General features: G+C 42.9%; 2 protein-coding genes across 3 annotated transcripts in view; one reads left to right on the top strand and one right to left on the bottom strand.

The window, feature by feature from the left end:
* ISL2 (ISL LIM homeobox 2) lies at nucleotides 1–1,525 on the top strand. The gene is made up of 3 exons (XM_042021802.1): nucleotides 1–299; nucleotides 399–569; nucleotides 702–1,525. Exons 1-3 carry the CDS (start codon nucleotides 162–164, stop codon nucleotides 816–818), a joined length of 426 nt encoding a protein of 141 aa, XP_041877736.1. The 5' UTR covers nucleotides 1–161; the 3' UTR covers nucleotides 819–1,525.
* Nucleotides 1,526–3,003: 1,478 nt separating this feature from the next.
* SCAPER (S-phase cyclin A associated protein in the ER) overlaps nucleotides 3,004–18,457 on the bottom strand; it is a 136,163-nt gene continuing 120,709 nt past the window's right edge. For both annotated transcript variants that reach the window (XM_042021801.1, XM_042021800.1), the window contains exons 30-32: nucleotides 7,668–7,859; nucleotides 5,029–5,080; nucleotides 3,004–3,441 (exon numbers count right to left, since the gene is read on the bottom strand). In XM_042021801.1, the coding sequence (XP_041877735.1) occupies nucleotides 3,347–3,441; nucleotides 5,029–5,080; nucleotides 7,668–7,859 (339 nt within the window). In that variant the 3' untranslated portion in view covers nucleotides 3,004–3,346. The remainder of the gene's footprint in view (nucleotides 3,442–5,028; nucleotides 5,081–7,667; nucleotides 7,860–18,457) is intronic.

Here is an 18,457-nt window from a genome sequence, read left to right as displayed (position 1 = left end):
CCCCGCCCGTCGCAGAGCCGGTGCCCGGGCGGCCGCCCGCCCCGCGGCCGCCGGCGCACAAGGCGGCCGAGAAGACCACCCGCGTGCGGACGGTGCTGAACGAGAAGCAGCTACACACGCTGCGGACCTGCTATGCCGCCAACCCGCGCCCCGACGCCCTGATGAAGGAGCAGCTTGTGGAAATGACGGGGCTCAGTCCCCGCGTCATCCGCGTCTGGTTCCAGAACAAGCGCTGCAAGGACAAGAAAAAATCCATCCTCATGAAGCAGCTCCAGCAGCAGCAGCACAGCGACAAGACGGTGAGCATCCGCCCTTCCCGCCGGGGAGGGAGATGTGGGTGGGGGGCTCGGCCCCGCGGGCTCGGGCGGCAGTCGCGCTGAATCCCCGTATGCCCGCAGAGCCTGCAGGGCCTCACCGGGACGCCGCTGGTGGCCGGCAGCCCCATCCGCCACGAGAGCGCCGTGCAGGGCAGTGCCGTGGAGGTCCAGACCTACCAGCCGCCCTGGAAGGCGCTCAGCGAGTTCGCCCTGCAGAGCGACCTGGAGCAGCCCGCCGCCTTCCAGCAGCTGGTGAGCCGCGCCGGGCCGTCCGTCGGGCCTCAGGGAGGCGGGCAGATCCCGGCCCGCCGGGTCCGGGAGCTGCGGGAGGGGAACGGGGCAGGGGGCAACCGTGCCGGACCCTCACCACCGCTGCTCCCCCAGGTCTCCTTCTCCGAGTCCGGCTCCTTGGGCACCTCCTCCGGCAGCGACGTGACCTCGCTGTCCTCCCAGCTCCCCGACACCCCCAACAGCATGGTGCCCAGTCCGGCCGAGACGTGAGGCGGCCCGTCCGCCCGCCGCCGCGGGACCTCCGCATGCCTGCGCTCCCTGCATGAGACACCCGGCCCCGGGCCGCTCCCAGAGCGCCGGACAAGCGCCTTTGTTTTTTAATTATTCTTATTTAAAAACAAACAAAAAATATGTTACTGACGGCCAAAAAAAGCACCGGGATCCTCGCTGCCTTCACCAGACCGGAGAGAGAGCCCCCGCCCTGGTTATTTCGTTGGTTTGGGTTTTTTCCCTGCGGATTTCGATGTTTCTTTTCCCCAAAGAAACGCGGATTTCTCCGCCGGAACCCGGCACGGTGACAGGCTGCCTCGCCCTCCGCTTGCGCTGGGGACGGTTTTTCTTCCCTTTTTGAAAGGGAAAAATAAATTTAAAGAAAACCTACAAAAGGGGGAGAAAGTCCTCCGGCGTGCGGCCGCGGAGCCGGCCTGGACCTTCCTCCGCGGAGCCGAGCCGTCCATCCTCATCTCACACCGATGCCTCTCCCGGGCCGTGGCGCCCGGCCCCGCACGATCGCTGGAAAAACGGGACACGGAAACGAGACTTTTTAGCGGGGAAACCAGTACTAATAATGTTAAGTTATCAATGGACGAAGGACGGATTGTTTGCGCCTTTAACGATCAAAAGTAAGTTATTGTTATTTATTGTCAGAGTCAGCGGTTGAATAGTGGGATTAAATATTTTGGACTTAATAAAAAAAAAAGCAAAAATGAAAACAAAAATGGATTTAAACGAAAAGAAACAAAAAAACCCTAAAAAAAGTCGAGGGAGGGCGGCGAAGGGGTATCCCGGGCTCGGAGGGGTGCGGCCGCCCGCATCGGGAGCGGAACAGAGCGGGTCGGGACGGGCACGGCCCCGGCTTCTCTCGCACGGCCTCGCCGCAACGCGCTAATCGGCTTTCAGAACCGGGGCCGCTTATTTATAGCCGGGGAGGCGGAGCGCAGGTTTCCCTTTCGGAGTAGCCCCCAGGCTCGCCCGGGTCGTGCTCGCACCTGCCGCGGTGCGGGCCTGGCTCGCCTCCTCCCTGAGGGTGGCGGGGGGCTCCCCCGGGGCGGCGGAGCGAGGGGAGCCCTCCTCTCCCGCGTGTCCATCCCCCCGACCAGACCCCGGCGGCGACTCCTTATCTGCCTCTGGCATCACCTGTGAGCGCGGCGGGGCCGCTCCAGCTCCCGTGCCCTCCCTCTCACCCGTGCGGGACTGTTCAGGACCAGCTCCCCGCAGTATCGCAGGCCCGGGCAAGCTCCAGCCACGGCGAACCGCGCCCCAGTCCCCATCCCCGGGCACCCGGGGAGCGGGGGGAGAGCCGAGCCCTGCCGGAGCCCTCCGGGGCGCAGGGGATGTGCAGCGCGGCGTCGGTGCGGCTCCCCCACCCCGAGGGGCTGGGGAGCGCGTGTGCAGGGACCAGGCTCCCAGGCGAGCTGCCGTCGGGGGGCACGGAGCGGCCCGGCCTGCGGGGCCGCCTCAGCCCAGGGCTGCTTTGCACCGCCGGGACGGGCAATTTCCCGGCTGGGGACAGGTGATCATGGGGATCCTGCCGCCCCTCCCAGCCCCGCCGCGAGGCCCCTGCGTTTACCTGGCTCCGTCCGGGTCAGGACGTCCGGGCTCCGCGCGTTCTTCCCGGGCCTCGCCTCAGGACCGCCGACGCCTCAGGCCCGGGCCGGGCAGCCATGTGCGGCGCGGGGGCCGCGGCCCGGGGCCGCCAAGACGGGGCTGTCCCGGTGCCGATCGCGGTCCCGGTCCCTGCTCCGGCACCGGTCGCGGTCTCTGCCCGGGTCGTGGTCCCGGTGCCCACGGGCCGGGATCGGCGGCGGCCCCGCCGCAGCGCAGGGCCCGGGGTGTCGCGCGCCCCCTCACCGCCCCCGCGCGCGCTCGCGGCTCAGCTGCGCGCCGCGGAACCTCCACCGCTCAGAGAACATCGTGAGGCTTAAACAAGCCTCGCTCAAGTCTAACCGAGACGTTAAAAATGCATGAGGTCTAAAAAATCCGTATTAGGTGACGTATCCTCAATCACCCAAAAATTATAAGCAAACTTTCCCCCGGGCCAGATCTGACGAATTACCTTGATTTGATTCTGATTGACTCTTGATTAACGAAAAAAGACATCTTATGAGTCTTTTTTTCCCCTCTAAGCCGTGTTGTTTATGGTAATTCAAACACACTGACAATTATAATGCGGAAGTCAGACAAGACAGAATAAGTTATTTTATTACAAGATATATAGAACATATTTTCTCTATTTGCAACCTTATTTCAGCAGTTCTGCAGTGCAAGTCCCACCACAGGGCAGAAAACACCAAAATCATGACATTGGATACATGAACGAAATAAACTCAAATTATCAAAATTACAAAACAGAACTTGGAAATATCTACAGTACTTAGGATATAAATAGTGCAAATTATATATCTACAGCATAAGTATTTAGAGTATCAAAAACGTTTCGGAACAGCGTTTTAAAGAAGGTAGTCAGCAGGAACTGGTCAGTGTGATGATGTTAGGGATTTAAAAACTAAATACAACTCTTATTTTTTCAAGAAGAACTGTCGAGCTTCTTCCCAGGACTGCCGGGGGAATCTGTTGGACAGTTCAAGATAATCTTGAGAACTGAAAAATTTTTCTGTTGAAGACAGAACATAAAATTACCAAGTTATTCCCTCTTAAGATAAGATGGCAATAAAACAAGAATAATGAATGTGCAGCCAATTTGAGATACTTTAAGACATTTGCTCCCCTCCCCCATCAAAATCTTCTCAAACCATGGGGTGACACTTCTGCAGAGCTCAGGACACCTACGCTTGGCTTTAAGAATGGGGGCAGAGGCTCTGATGAGCAAAGGCTTCCATTTTTAAGCTGATCAGGCTCTCTGCCTATGCAGAGGAACACTATACATCTTTACACACTTTATGTTCTTGGACCCACCGGGGACTAGCTCAGCCTCGTTCAACTCTGGGCAGCCTCAGCAGCGTTTTCTGCTCAGCAGTTTTTTTTCTCCACAAAGGGCTGCAGAAGAGTTGTGCTCCCAACTCCCCAGAGCTCACAGCACGAGTACAAATGCAGCTTTCACTCCTAAGAGTGTGCAGTGACGTGGACAGATTTCACTGTGCGCAGGTTTGAGGGTCTGACCCTCCATGCAGCACCCAACTGTTTGTGCTTTCAGGTTTTATTCCCGTCAGTATTATTATTCCCATTTGTTTTTGGGAACACTATCCTTCACATTCAAGTGATAGAACGGATAAAATAATCCTGCTTACACTGTTATTAAGTCAACTTTTTTTGCAACTGGGGAATGTTTAGGAATCACACTCATATGTCACCACACCTTTGTTTAAAAGTTCATCCAGTGTGAATAGTGAAAATAAAAAGCAAGTTTTCCACCTGGATTTTAGATGTTTCTTGAGCAGATTCGCATGCAAACACAATCCTGGAAAGTTTGTGCTGCATGACGCTGCTTCAGACTGAGATGTCTAATGTTGACAGTAAAAATCTCTATCAAGTTACCTTAATTTTATAATTTATTTTTAAACAAAAAGTTCATGCTTTAGACCTAGAATCACTCAACTCCTGGCAAACGTTGAGCAAAATGGTGGAGGATTTCTACTTGTTATGAGGGAGAAGTGACTGAGTGTCACATTTTATGCACGATACGGCTACTCAAGACCAGATGCCCATCAACACTTGAATTTCAGATGCGTTTAGCAAGTAACAGCCATCTCAGCTGAGAATCTTTCAAATGTTTAGCTTAAAAAGGTTGACTGCATTTTAAATAATATTTACAATAACTGAAGGGGAAAAAAAATCATGACTCTTCTGCAAACTGACAAACTTTAAAGGACAATTACAGGACAGTATTTTAGAGTTTTTTGGCTCCGTGGGTGTTTTGGCATGGCTGCGTGGCTTCTGCAACCTAAAACTCTTGAAGGCAGCCTTTGTGTCAGCTAATTAAATATGTGCAGGTACAGTATCACATTCTAAGACATGATACCACACAGCATTTAATAAAGACTAACAGTCTGAATCCCTGATACGACGAGCAGCAGACTGGAAGACACGTATGTATAAATCAGGATGTAAGCCGGGGAGCCCACTCCCAAACTGTAAAATTGTGCTGCAATTTACTGTATTTCTTTTAATCAATGCAGATTCAAAAAACTTTAATCACATTTTGTTACCCAACTGCTACTCTGTTACACTGCAGTGAACATACCCCTCTGCTGAGATAACTGACTTTCCATTTGGCCTGAGCTCTGTGCAAAATCCTGGGGGGGGAAAACAAACAAAAAAAAGACATCAGGTTTTCAGATCTTATATCTAAGGAATTAAACCAACATTTTTAAGTCTTCACAGTCACTCAAAAATACTAATACTTTATGTAGTCTGTAAATTAATGAACTCCGGCTTGTTTGCTATGTATTATAACAGAATACTGCCAGCACTTAAATTCTGTAATTTATAGTGGATTTTTACACATTTATTTAGACCTGTTTTCAAAAAAAATATTTTTAGTATACAACAGAGAATCCAAGGCTTTAATGTCTTCTTACAAAATAATTGTGATTTCTATTTACCATAGCCGTGTTTCTGTAAAACAAATGGTGTTTCAGATTTTTGCTCCCGACTCCAAATACACTCTTACAAATTTGATGAACAATCCCCATTTCAATGGCCGTGCTTCCCAGTGACCTGGGAGCCGGAGGTGCTGATCTCCTGGGAGAATGTGGAGTTGCTGCCCAGCGCTGCTGCCCCTGGCAGCCAGCTGTGCCCCCAGCTGCGGGGGGCTGGCGCGAGCACCCAGAGCACTGTGCAATCCCAGCTGCTGTCGGATGTTGGGATGCAGCATCCTCGGAGCCAGCACGGACACCAACCTCACCCGGAACCAGCCAGCTCCCCACTACAGATCTTATGTCTTGTTGGAGTACCCACCCAGCAGAATACTGAAGAAGGTATTATCAGACATAAGATACAACACAGCAAATCATGGATACTCCTGAATGTTTCTACTTATTTCTGCATATCTCAAAACAGAAGTAACAAAAATAAACCGGCTGATGCAAACTTCAGATGACGGAAACACATCTATTGGTAGGGAGGTCGCTGTAAAATGCAGCAATGCTCTTCCTTTGATTTTTGCTGCACACATTTAACACACTGTATTTAAGTGTTATATTCGTACACACCACCAAACTTTTACGTAAATGGAACTTCTTTTTGCGTTCTCTGGCAAAGGAAGAATCTCATTTTCTAATCTCGGGGCAACATTTTACAGTCTTTCCCAGACCTTCTACTGAAGCAAATAAGAGATCTGCTTCACAAACGGCAGTGAGTTGAAATAAAAGTAGAGAGGGAAGTCCCTTCTGTGTGTGCAGGATCTCAGCATTCCTTGCATCCTGCCAGAACTGCTCTCCGTGTATGCATGTGTGCAAGATCCGGGATTAGACTTTAAAACAGGCAAAATACTGAAGGACCAGTGAAGTCAGCAGTGACAGGACACTTTACAGCACACACAACTCTTCCATATTTTAATAGAACACCTTTTTTTAAAAGCCTGCAGGAATAGTACACGGACTTGCCATCTGGGATATAACTCTAACTGGAAATCAAATTAGTAACATTGACCCTTATAAATATACTTATGCTTTACTGTAGCTACTGGGGATTTTAGTGCCATTGCATCTCTTATAGAACAGAAATCAAGGTAAACAACCTTAATTATTCATATAGGGAACATTCTCCTCCACTCTTATGTTTTTTAGCTGAAAAAAACCCAAACAAAACTTGCTGCACTTACCAATAATGCACAATTTTTTTCCCTACCCCAACTTCTACACTAAAATCTGCAGTTTCACTATAAGAAAGTAAAAAAAGATGAATTATAGCTGTGTATCTAACCAGAAGTTCATTACTGTATGGCAAATATTTGAATACTAAGTTCCAAACTTCTTTTAAAAAAACTGCTATGCAATTATTTTAGTATTAAAAGGATAAAAAGTAGTTGCACTCAGAAGTTTGATGTTATGCAAAGACTTCTGGTAAATATTTAGTTCTTGTACTTTCTCTCTCAAACGCATGTAGCCTATTCTTGGACTAGCTGTAAGGCATTAAGGGAAAAGAGTTTGAGTAACATTTCTTTATCAACAACAGTAACTTTCAGGTGACTGATACAGGGTTACAGACTCCTAAAAGTGTATTATTTTTAATAGTAGAGTATTTATGAAAACTGCGTTTATTCATTGGAAACAGTCAATAAAATGCATTAAAACCATGAGGCATGCAAAAAATCTGATAGATAAAACAGCATATAAATTTAGACAAAGGGAAGAAAAATACTGCAAATCCTTATTCAAAACAGTATTTCTAATGACCTTGGTGGCTTACTGTCAAAAATAAAGATTGCAAGATTAGACTGGTAACATATGTTTTGTGTATTTTCTGCATAAAATATATACACTTACCCAGTTCTCTGTAAATCTGTGGTACACAGTATACAACTGTACATTTGTACGTAAACACATTAATATAGCAATTTCAGATATGCTATAAGTGCAGGAATTCTTGAAAAAAAATATTTTAAGATCTACATCAGATCTTCCCAGTACATCCAAGTAACTTTAATAAAAACAGGATTCTGCATGGATAGTGAGAACCTGAACTACTCAGTAACCTTTTAGTGTGATACGGTGCCTCAAGTACAGGCGCAATCTGTGGTTTGAGAAGAGCTGCAGAGAATCTGAAACTACTTCACTGCTGTTTGCTTGTTTTATTTAAGTTAGCGATCCCCACACTGAGAGCAAAGGCAAGCACAGCACTGGCAGTGCCCCTGTGCCTGCCACAGCACTGCAGAAGTACCTGGATGAAGGTGGCGAGTAAAACACAGCTCATCTCCTGCTCCAGGATGATCTTGTTCTGAGGGTTATTGTAACAAGCAGCTATTAGTGATGGGAAAAGCACTTTGATTAAACGAGGATCACTGAAATACTGGAAAGGCAACTGGCAGAGTTTTTGCAGCACCGTGGGGTGACGGCCAGATTGTACAATGATCTGAAAACACAAACAGAACAAAATAAACCACGTGATCTATCTGCTCTTCTCTTCCTCTTAACCACCAAGGGTGCTGAAGTCATGCTAAAAAAATGAGCATGGATGAGGAGTAAGTATTAAAAATAAAGCCTATAATATTTAGTTCAAATAACTTCTGTTTCAGTGTGCAAGTACTATTTTTACTGTGGAGTAACACAAAAAATACAAAGCTCTGAAAGTTCTTTTTTCTGTATCACCCAAAAAGACAGCAAATAAGCAAGGGATTAATTTACAGATTACAATAAAATAGATAATTTAATACCTTAATTCAAAAGACAAAGAATTATAGCACAGGGACTATTCTAAGTTAGAGCTATGAAACACAAAACCCCAGTGCCTGCCATTTAAACACACTAAGCATGGGGGGAAAAAGATCCAGAAGGAAATCACCAGGATTTAAAAAACCCTCCCAAAGCCCGACCATCCTTTCCTTGAGCTGGCAGTTCAAGAGGACTGTGTTTCATGGGAGCTGTCTGCCACGCGTTCTCAGGCACCAAAAAGAAAAGGGGATTGTGAGCTGCCCAGCAAGAAGTTTCTGTAAGGAGAGACTCGGAGAGATCCTCCCATCTGTATTTCTTATCTCAGTTTCTATCAGTGCCATTGGCTCTAAAAGGAGAATTGTTTAGATAAATGGGACTGTTGTCATGAAGAAGGCTAAGTTTACAACTGTATACATCTGAAGAAATACGGGCAATGCTATCACTGGTCTCCTACAAAGGAACCTTTCCAATTCACTTGATATTCTTATAAAATCTTTGCGATAAACTAAAAAATGCCCAAATCGGATCTGTTCCAAGGAACCTTGATTAGACAATTACAATATGAAAGAGCTGTTTGACCCAAAGTTGGCTTTTTGGCATAGGAGGAAGCTTCTATAAGGTTGGAACACTGTAAAACTGAGGGTCACGACTGTAAATTGTACTTGGAAAAACACAATTTTACAGGTACACACCCAGACAAGACTGCATTCAAATTAAAACCAGAAGGACAGAAAGAAGCAGTTGAGACTACAGAACATAAATTACAGGGATTTACAAGTTTTCAAAGCACTTTTAACAATACCTTCAGAGCACACACTAAGTTGATAATGCAGTTCAGTTTAAAAACAAGATGAACAAAGTAATAGTTTACATTTTTTCAGTTCACCAGTCAAAAAAGACATTAAAAACCTTTCAAAATACTGGTAGCAATGTCTTAATGTCCTTAAAGACAGGAGGAATTTTAAAAAGACAGCCAAAAAAAGTGACAATTACATATACATTCAGACACTGTTTTGAGGAAAATATCACTGAAGCATTTGAATGATTCTAAGCTCTCAGCTCCCACCCTGTAAGCAAGAGGTGCCCTCCAAGTTTGGGAGTACTGTTGAAATTTTAAATTAACCAGAGTGGTTATTGTACTGTTCTATTTTTCTGTGGTAAATTCTACAATCAGAAAAGTATTTAAAGTCAATCATAATTGTACTAAAATAACTACAATTGGCATTTCTGATCCAGGACAGAACAAGAGAACTCTTGATTTCTTTTTAATGGCCACCATACCCTTGATGAACAGGCAGAGGCAAAGAAGTTTTTGGGACTTTTCATTTTTCATTTCACAGCTCACTTCCTTTACCTGTCCTAAAAATGCCACAGATAGTTAGTGAAGTCCTGCCAAACTCACAGTGCAGATATCCAAACAGCTTCCATGGAATTATTATTTCGTTATCTTTTTCTTTTCAACAGTTTTACTATTACTACTATGATGTTATCAACATTAAAGATAGGAAGGTATATACAGGGGTTGCTGACTGTTTTAATCTGGTATTTATCACATATGGAATCAATTTAATGATTTCAGCTCATTGTACTAATGCAGCTACTAAACCTGATACACTGTATTATGTACTCTGAAGAAAAAAACCCATGAGTCACCCTTTACTGGAAAAAAACCCAATCAAATAAAACCTGCAGCAGAGCACATATTCCTTGTTTCACTGTCAATGGGTGGAGAAAGTGAAGGCCAGCGCTTGACTTAGCAGATAAACAACAAAGAAAACAAATAAAAACCTTGCAGTTCTCTCTCTCGATTTTTTTTTTTTTTGCCTTTTAAACAGCCACTTGGCTTAATAATCCCAGGGAGTTTTACAGGCTGGAATATGGAATGTTCATCTTACAAACTGGTCTCATACAAGATACAAACTCCTTACTGAAACGCAGCTTGCCTCTCCTCCTGCCATATACTGGGATCCAGATGCATTAACCTAGAATTAGCTTTTCTTGTTGCTCTCCCTCTAGCCTGAAAGTCAGATATGCCTGTCAAATGTAACAAGATCCTAATTAAATCACTGCATTTCTGTACAGCCAAGCATTTAAGCACCTGCTTAACTTCAGCTATGTGCCTATGCTTCATTAATATTTGCTTGTGGTTTTCTTTTTCTGAACTGAGACCTATCAAATTAGTCTAAGCTACCACTTTTTTTTTTTTATCCCAGAGCAGGCAGCTCACATTAATGTTTTCTTTGTTTCCTTTTAAAATGTTGCTTATTCTCAAAATTTATAGATATTCATTCAACTTTATTGATTTTGCCTGTGCTTAGCTGGAATAAATTCCAGCTTACCTTAGCTTATTTATGGCCCAAAATGTACTAAATGTTGGAACAATCCTCTGAAGACTCAAACAACGCACAGGTAGGAGACACAGCAAATAGGTTTCTGAAATGCTATTTCATGAAGAATCAAGGAAGTTTCCCTTTGTGCCACCAGCCAAACTCCAGGTCCTGATGCATTTTGGAGGTGCAGCCCCTGTTACAGAGCATGGTGAGAATTCAGGTTTAGCACACCAGAAAGCACTGGCCAACACTGCTCTCAATGTAAAAGCCTGCTGAGAAGGAGAGGCTAGAACAACTCACATCCTCACCTCAGGACTACAATCCCCCCTGGTTAGTGTCTGTCTGCATTTCCATGTCTCCCACACCACGCATGCTACGCCTGCTGCATCCACAGCTGACTGTCCGGCACCATGAGTGATGTGGTGACCTGTGGGAACTTTTCACTGGGCAACACCTTTCAAGGTTGCCTATCAGTAACCTTCTGTCACTCCCACCAGTTTATAGCCTTCTGCAGGTCCTGCTAATTTGCTTAATCTCCAATAGCCTGCAGGTCAGGCTCTCTCCTCTGCCCTACCAGCAATCCCTGCTCCCGTGTGACTCTTTGGGAAATGCACTCTGCTCTCTCAAGTGCAATAATCATCTCCATCCACTGTACTGGTATTTCTGAAGTTTATCACTTAAGAAAGCATGATTCATGATTTCTGAAGTCTCTAGATGGAATCCATGTTCTCCTCACGTTTACCCGGGCCAATAATCACTATGAAGTGTATTGCTTGGCCATTTGCTGCAGTTCTCGCTGTGAAAGCCTGAAGCAGTATAAAAGTCAGTCTTTCAAAACAGACTTCAATGACAAAAGCCAGCAATATGCCACACAGCACTTGAGCAATAAAATAGGACAATCAATCAAAAAAATTAAAAGCTCCATGTGGTACGAAACAGTAATAAAGTTGTGAGGGGAACTCATCATTCCACTGGGAGATAAGGCTTCCCCTGTCACTTAGGTAGGGTGTCTGGCCCCAGACCTGAGGTGACTGCTGGAAGGATTTTCCATGCTGGATACTCAGTTCTTCCTTGTATGCCCACCAGGACAGCAGCAGCAGCCTTCCTCTCCTGCACTACTTCCTGGCACCTTGCACAGGAGAACTTCCCAGGACTGAATGCCTTTTATAGGGAACTAACAAACCATATGAACCCAAAAACTTGGGTGTGATTTTCCTCTGGGTAGCAAAGGGGAACGCTGCAGCTCATTTCATTTTTCAGTGAGCTCCAAGGCCCCCAAAATAATGTTCTGATGGTCCTGCAGGAATGAGAATCATAAAAGTGCAGCTCCTTTCCTTCCTTGCAGGGAGATAATGAGTAGCACACACAGGGGCAACCTTTGCCTGAGAACTAGCAAGAGAAAGATGTTTTGCTGAACACCTCCTAATTCTATTTACATACTGCATATACACATATTTGTACTTCACTTAATCTTTCTCTGTATTCCTTTTATCAACAAAAACTACCATTACTTTAAAATGCATATGTATGTGTTTTTGTCAAAGGAGGGTAAAAAATCCTCCTAATAGGATCCAGAACTTTGGAATGGTACAGCAATGATACAGAATGTCTCAGCAGTTACGTGTCAAATCAGATGTAAAATCTTACCAATTCACCAGGTAATTTTACAGAAGACTAAAATGAGAATCCTCTTGTCTTTGAAACTATATTTTCATAATGAGGAGTGTACAAACACCTTTTAAAAAACAGGATTTTCATTGACAAACTAAAATATCAGCCAGAAAGTTGAAGAATGACTGTATGTAAAATACTGAACAAATATTAGTTAAATTAATGTGAATTGATAATTCATATATTCGTATCATTCATGTATTCATATGTTCTAAATAGACATGTAATGGAGATGCATGCTAGTAATTTATCAAGAACTAGCAGTTCAATTAAATTACCCTGGGAAGATTTATTATGGAGTAGCATTTTTGGTGACAACCTGAGTTTCTTTTTCCAAGTTGTAACTGCATTCAAAAAACAGGAACTAATTGAATTTAAAACTCTGCTTGCAATCTTCCAAAGATTTAAAGAAGATTATGATCCCAGATTGGTTTCCAATGGTTCTATGCATGTATGTTAAATGTTGTCAGATATTTTATTACAGATAACAAAATAAATGGTACAGTGTCAGACCAAGAACTTTTTCACTGCTTGTGTACTACCCAAGGTTAGTCCAGGATTACTGCAGACTGGAAGTGCTGATTTTTAGAGCAGTATTTAGTCTAGTTCTACTGGTGGATTTAGGTTTTCTTGCTTCACTTGAACATTTGCAGCTCTGTAAAGACATTATTCACATCAGTTATTTCTGTCAATATATACAACAAAAACACTGGAATTATCTTTTAAAGAAGCTAATTCATTTTCTAGTCAGATAGTAAGTAAGTAAGTAAGTAAGCCAGCAGCAAACTTTTGTCTGTGCAAGAGCAAAATAAAGAACTGAGAAGTGATTCACTTTGGGAAGAAACTTTGGGAGCAAAGGAATAGCTGGCACCAACAGCACTGCTGGGGCACACCAGAGCCACAGGGACAGGGGCATGGCCAAAGCACAAGGTGGAGTCAACAGCCAGCAACTGAGCTGCCATCTGAGCCCCTGGCAGTGCCTCCTGCCAGCAGAGGGATGGCACCACCATTCCCAGGGAGGCAATGGAAACCATGGGTGCGTTCTGCAGCCCATCAGTTTCTTTCATCCACAGAAAAAAGGGAAAATGGACAGCAGAGAAAGGAAAAAGACTGCCAAGGAAAGAACTGAAATCTGTAGGCACAAACCCAAATGTCAGGTTTTGAACAAAACCTTACAGGTCATCCAAGTGCACTGCTCTTGTGTGACTAACCCTGCATGAAAATGCCATGTTCTTAGTAGTCTATAGTCAGGCTGATGGTTTTTGTTAATTTTGACCAAATGTTAGGAGTTGTAACTCTTTTATCACGTGAAAACTGAGACAAAGTTATACTAATATGGATACAGGAAAATGCAGTTGGAAACTTCAGAACTTCCTGAAGCAAAACCTTCTTTGGCTCTTGGAGAAAAACCTGGCAGCGAAACGGTGTGTTCCACAGGTATTTAGAAACAAATACGGTGCTTATCACTGGGAGCTGAATTAACTTTCTAGAAAAACATCCTTCCCAACAGAATTTCCTTTTATTTTTATGAAACGAAGCATTAAAATGTACCTTTCTACTTGCCTGTGCTCTTCTGCTATGATGTAGTTCATGTTCAGATGCAATTTTCTTAGAACAACTCAGCCTAAAAGGTTAATGGTTCTCTGAGGGCCACTCCTGCCTTCCTGCACTTCCGAACTTCAACATGGCCATTATAAATATTAGGATCTTAAAATGGTAGTTGGTATGGGAACTACTAATGTTTCTTTTCCATGTATTTATCATTTATATAAATGTCAATTCTAATTTGCACTAACAACTAATAACTTCATTGAATAGGAACTGTGCATCTAATTTCTGTAAAAGTATTCCATCAAACAGTTAAATCTCTTTGTTTGATGTCAGGTTATTTACAACTTTGTAAAAGAAGTAAGTCTTTATATCAGTAAACCAGAGTTTCTCTTCAAAGTTAGATCTGCATTATTTCTTTGCTTCTATATAAACAGATCTCATACTGCTAGTATTTAATCAGCAGAATATGTCACCACTTAGACTCTTCTGCTGTTTTAAGGTCAAGCTCTTTTCTTTCCATTTTGCAAACTCCACTATTGGCAAAGCTCTGAGCAAAGAATGTTCTAAATTCCTCCTAGCATTTCTCAGGAATCAGAGCACCATTTCCATGCACAAAAAAAGTTCCAGAATGCTACATTCAAATTTTAAAATAAGAATTTTGTCTATTTGAAAAATTCCAGTGTTTATTTTCTCAGCGTCATGCCTAAGCTTTCAGAGAGAAGATAAGGGAGTTCACGAATAACATCAGTCTTCCTATAAACCCCATTCTAAGCATTGTCCTTTTAGAGCTCTATGGTTTAAGCAGATTTAGGGGTACTCTGTGTATAAATCACAGAAAAAAATTTTCTCATCAGTTTTTGTGTAATCATCCTAAGACATATGGACATTTAAGACAGGACAAGGGCCAACTACCAGGACAGCAATGCATTAAAAATGTAAAAATGTTTATCAAAAGTGATGCTAGTGGAAAATCTAGCAAAAGAAGTTCATTACACAAAGCCTTTGAAAAAATGCAGCCCAAAATGACAACTAACAAGTCACCGTAGTTATAAGACAACAAATGAAGTATATATAAAATTATAAGATTAATATATAAGACTATAAGATTAAATTCAGCAATAAATAAATAATGTTAAATGGATATTGTAAAAGATAAACTTCATTACAATGTGATGAAAGGAAAATGGAAACAATTCTAATATGCATTGAGGTTACTTGTGAATTTAAAACATGTCCAGGCTACAGGATAAAATAGCAATTGATTAATATCTGACCTAGAAAAGGTATTAAGGAAAAGCCTAATTTCAGAAGTGATAGCATTTTAGCATTTATTACCATAAAAATAAACATTTAAATGTGAGGTTGTTCTCACGCTTAATGTTAATAACATACTTAAGGATCTTGTTAAACCGAAGGGTATCACTGCTTTCTAGAAAATTCTAAGCTTCACTGTTTCCACAATAATGTAACAGAAGATTCATATGTTTAAGTGTTGGCCTAATAATTTTTAATCAGAAAATATTATTATAGATCAAATGTATGAGACATACATATATTCTGTCAGATAAAAAAAACCCATCATGACACATCTCAAATTCTCAGGTATTATTCTGAGCCCTTAAGTGATTAGAATTAGCCTTTGTAGCCCTGCACTATTTTTGAAGAATCATCTTCACACTTAGATAATATCTTCAACTTCGATGATGAACCGCTTACAAATTTAAGTTGCTGCTTTGGGCACGATTCTCCAGTCATTCACACAGAATGAAACCCAACTGATCTGAATGAAGATGATTTAAAGGGTAGAGAAGAAACAGGATCAGTCAACAGAAGCTTAAGCAGACTGCTGGCTGAGGTTTCCACCAGCATCCTTGGAAACAAAGCTAGTTTGGGTCAAAATCCCCAGAAGGTGTGAATAATTCAAACATTACAGTCTAAAACACATAAAATCTTTTTGTGTGTCTCAGAGCATTTTCCCTCTTCAAAAGCAAACGTTTCTGTCACACTCTGAAACCCTACTCACAAGTAAACTATATAGTCTTGGAATTATTATTCCTAGCACGTTTTGTCTTATGGCTTCCACAAGAAATGTAAAGGGTTTGTCCAAGTATCTAATCATCAACTAAAATGCTTGTGAAACACTGAGCCACTGGACATATTACAGAGCTGGCTGAGACAAAGCTTCAAACAGAGAGCAAGAAAATGGGCCTTTCTGCCACGAAAAATGAGCTACAATTTACCCTTTATTAAGGGGAGAGGAAGACGAGCAACATTTTCCATAGTACTTCAATAATGCATTTTGTTCTTTATGTTTCAGTATCGCTTCAATCAAGTGTGACTTGAGCTGAACATGACACAACGGATTTGGGAGACTTCTCTGGGCCTCTTGCAGGCTCCCACCCTCAGAGCAGCATCCAAAGGCTCAGAAGAACTGTCAGCTGCTGGGAACACAGAGCAGACCGACGCTCCCTCTGCATGGGGCTGGCCACGTCGGGGACAGCCACCACGGCTCTGCAGAGCCTTGGAAAACTGAGAGTTTATGGGAGAAGCACAGGGAGTTCCCTCACACATGAGGCGAGACAGACAATAGCTCACAAGGCTGATTAAATATTTGCAGGCTTTAGACTTTGTTTTAAGTTTCTGTGTGAAAAGCAGTTCCCATGCAAAGGGGCGAGCGCCAGGCTGGGTGGGAGCGGGCAGGAGGATGGTGTTGCGCAAGCGCCTGCCCCCATCCAAACCCAGGGCGGCCCAGGCCCAGGTCTGAGCTGGGAACAAATTGCTTATTAAACAGGATTATGCCAAACTCTGCAGTGTTTCTTCGATGTGGACGAAGCTCCACTGGGGATTAAGCTGAGACCACCAAACTCCTTTCATCCTGACCCAGGAGTAAGATTAGAATGCCTCTCTGGAGGCAGCATCAGCCGATGGCTCCCTCTCTTCCTCTTTAAGCCTCAGTTATGGACTGTATCTGAAGGCTGTTTGAAGTACTGGCTTTTATGACATTGGGAGATAAGTTTATTCTTTTGTGTTTACAGCTTGAGAGGAAGAAATAACATAAATCCAAATGCATTAATTTCTCACACTAAGTCCTGTACACTCTCTCTTCTCCTCCCTACAGGAATCAGCCAGTCATCATGAACTGAAACTAAATACACTTTACTTCAATGCTAAGTTTTTGCTCATATTGAATTACCTTCCCCACATCCAAAAAAATCCAGGATGCATTTTGGAATGTTAGAAATACAATTAAGATGTAACACATGAAATGTGCAATCCCAAATGCTTCTGACATATTTGATTTGCTTTGTCATAGATCATTCTTAAAAAGAGAAAGTTCATCAGGAAGCTCAAACAACAACAAAGGTGTCTGACAAATTACCTAAAAGGCAACCCCACTTTTCCTTGACTGCCCAGACAGGAATGCCATCTTTCCTGAAGACATTGGTTCACTTAAGCGAATTTATGTGGTCTGAGGATGTAAGGCTGCGAGAGCCAAAGCATACATTACAGAGCTGCCTTAATGTACTCCGCTTTAACTCAGGCAGTTTAATCCTTAGGGGATTTTTGTTCACAAGCTGAAGTGCTTCTAAATGGGAGTCAAGACTACAACTTCACATGAACCACTCACTTGCCAAAATCAGCTATTCCACAAAATTTACCAGGCATATTTTTTGCTCAAACATACAAAGCTTTAAAACATCAGGGTGTGGGGTTCTTTTAAAAAGGTTTAAAGAAAAAACCCCATAACCTCAACATGAAACCAATACCCTTAAAAATACCTGTTTGAGAAGAAACCAACAAAATCAGAATTAAGTAATTTCAGATACTATTTACTTACAGACAGGGATGTTAATAGCATGGTAACTACCAATTCCTGCATCTTTACTCTTGTGCTGTATTTTCATAAACTCCACCTACCAGATCAAAATTGTTTCAGTCCCTCCACAGCCCCAAAAGCAACACAAACTATGAAAGTTTAATGATGGCCTCTAGTAAACAACCCATATGGAAACTCTACATATTTTTATAATGTGCAAGTTTTCCTGTCGACTTCTGATTTTCACAGTTTTTCCATTTTAGAAGTATTTTCTTCCTTCCCACTAACACTAGAGAAAACCGGCCACATACTGAAACTCAATATGCACTAACTCTGTCAAAAGCACAAAATCATTTCCCTACAGAAGGTCACTTTCAGTCTAAAATCACTTTGTAAGTGTCCCTTGCCGGCCAGCAGCACCACAGCTAGGATGTGTCATATACAGATACATGTCTGTGATATACACTGTGGGATAAAGTGTCCCGCTACTTTACGACACAAGTAAGACCTACTACATGAAAGAAATGCTTAAAAAAAAAGTACTGTAAGCCAATCATTTAACAAAAAAGGGAAAATAATCTTGAGATGAAGCCTTTCTGGGGGAGTAACTACCATGCTTTGGGTGCTGTGATTGAGTCCGAAATTTTAAGATCCTTTCAGATCTGTGCCTACCATACAATATTTCGAATTCTTTACACATTATATTTGTACCTGTGATACTGCTGTGTGACATTTTACATATTTAACATGGGAGAAATTCCCTCCCAAAATACCCTGTTATCTTACTGCTCCTTACTCTTTTACCTGGAGCTAGCTGGGATGCCTGAAACATGTTTTGCAAGAAATTTTCCACACCTATATAGCAAGGAGAAATTTCTAGTAGGTGACTGATACTATTAAATCTAATTCCATGTGCTTCTATTTTCAACA

This window comes from Corvus kubaryi, unplaced genomic scaffold (genome assembly GCF_017639235.1).
Source record: "Corvus kubaryi isolate FWS band 111438036 unplaced genomic scaffold, C.kubaryi_AGA036_p1.0 37172, whole genome shotgun sequence".
NCBI classification, from domain to species: Eukaryota; Metazoa; Chordata; class Aves; order Passeriformes; family Corvidae; genus Corvus; species Corvus kubaryi.
Note: the sequence above shows the minus strand (reverse complement) of the source record. Positions and strands in the feature narration are given on the sequence as shown.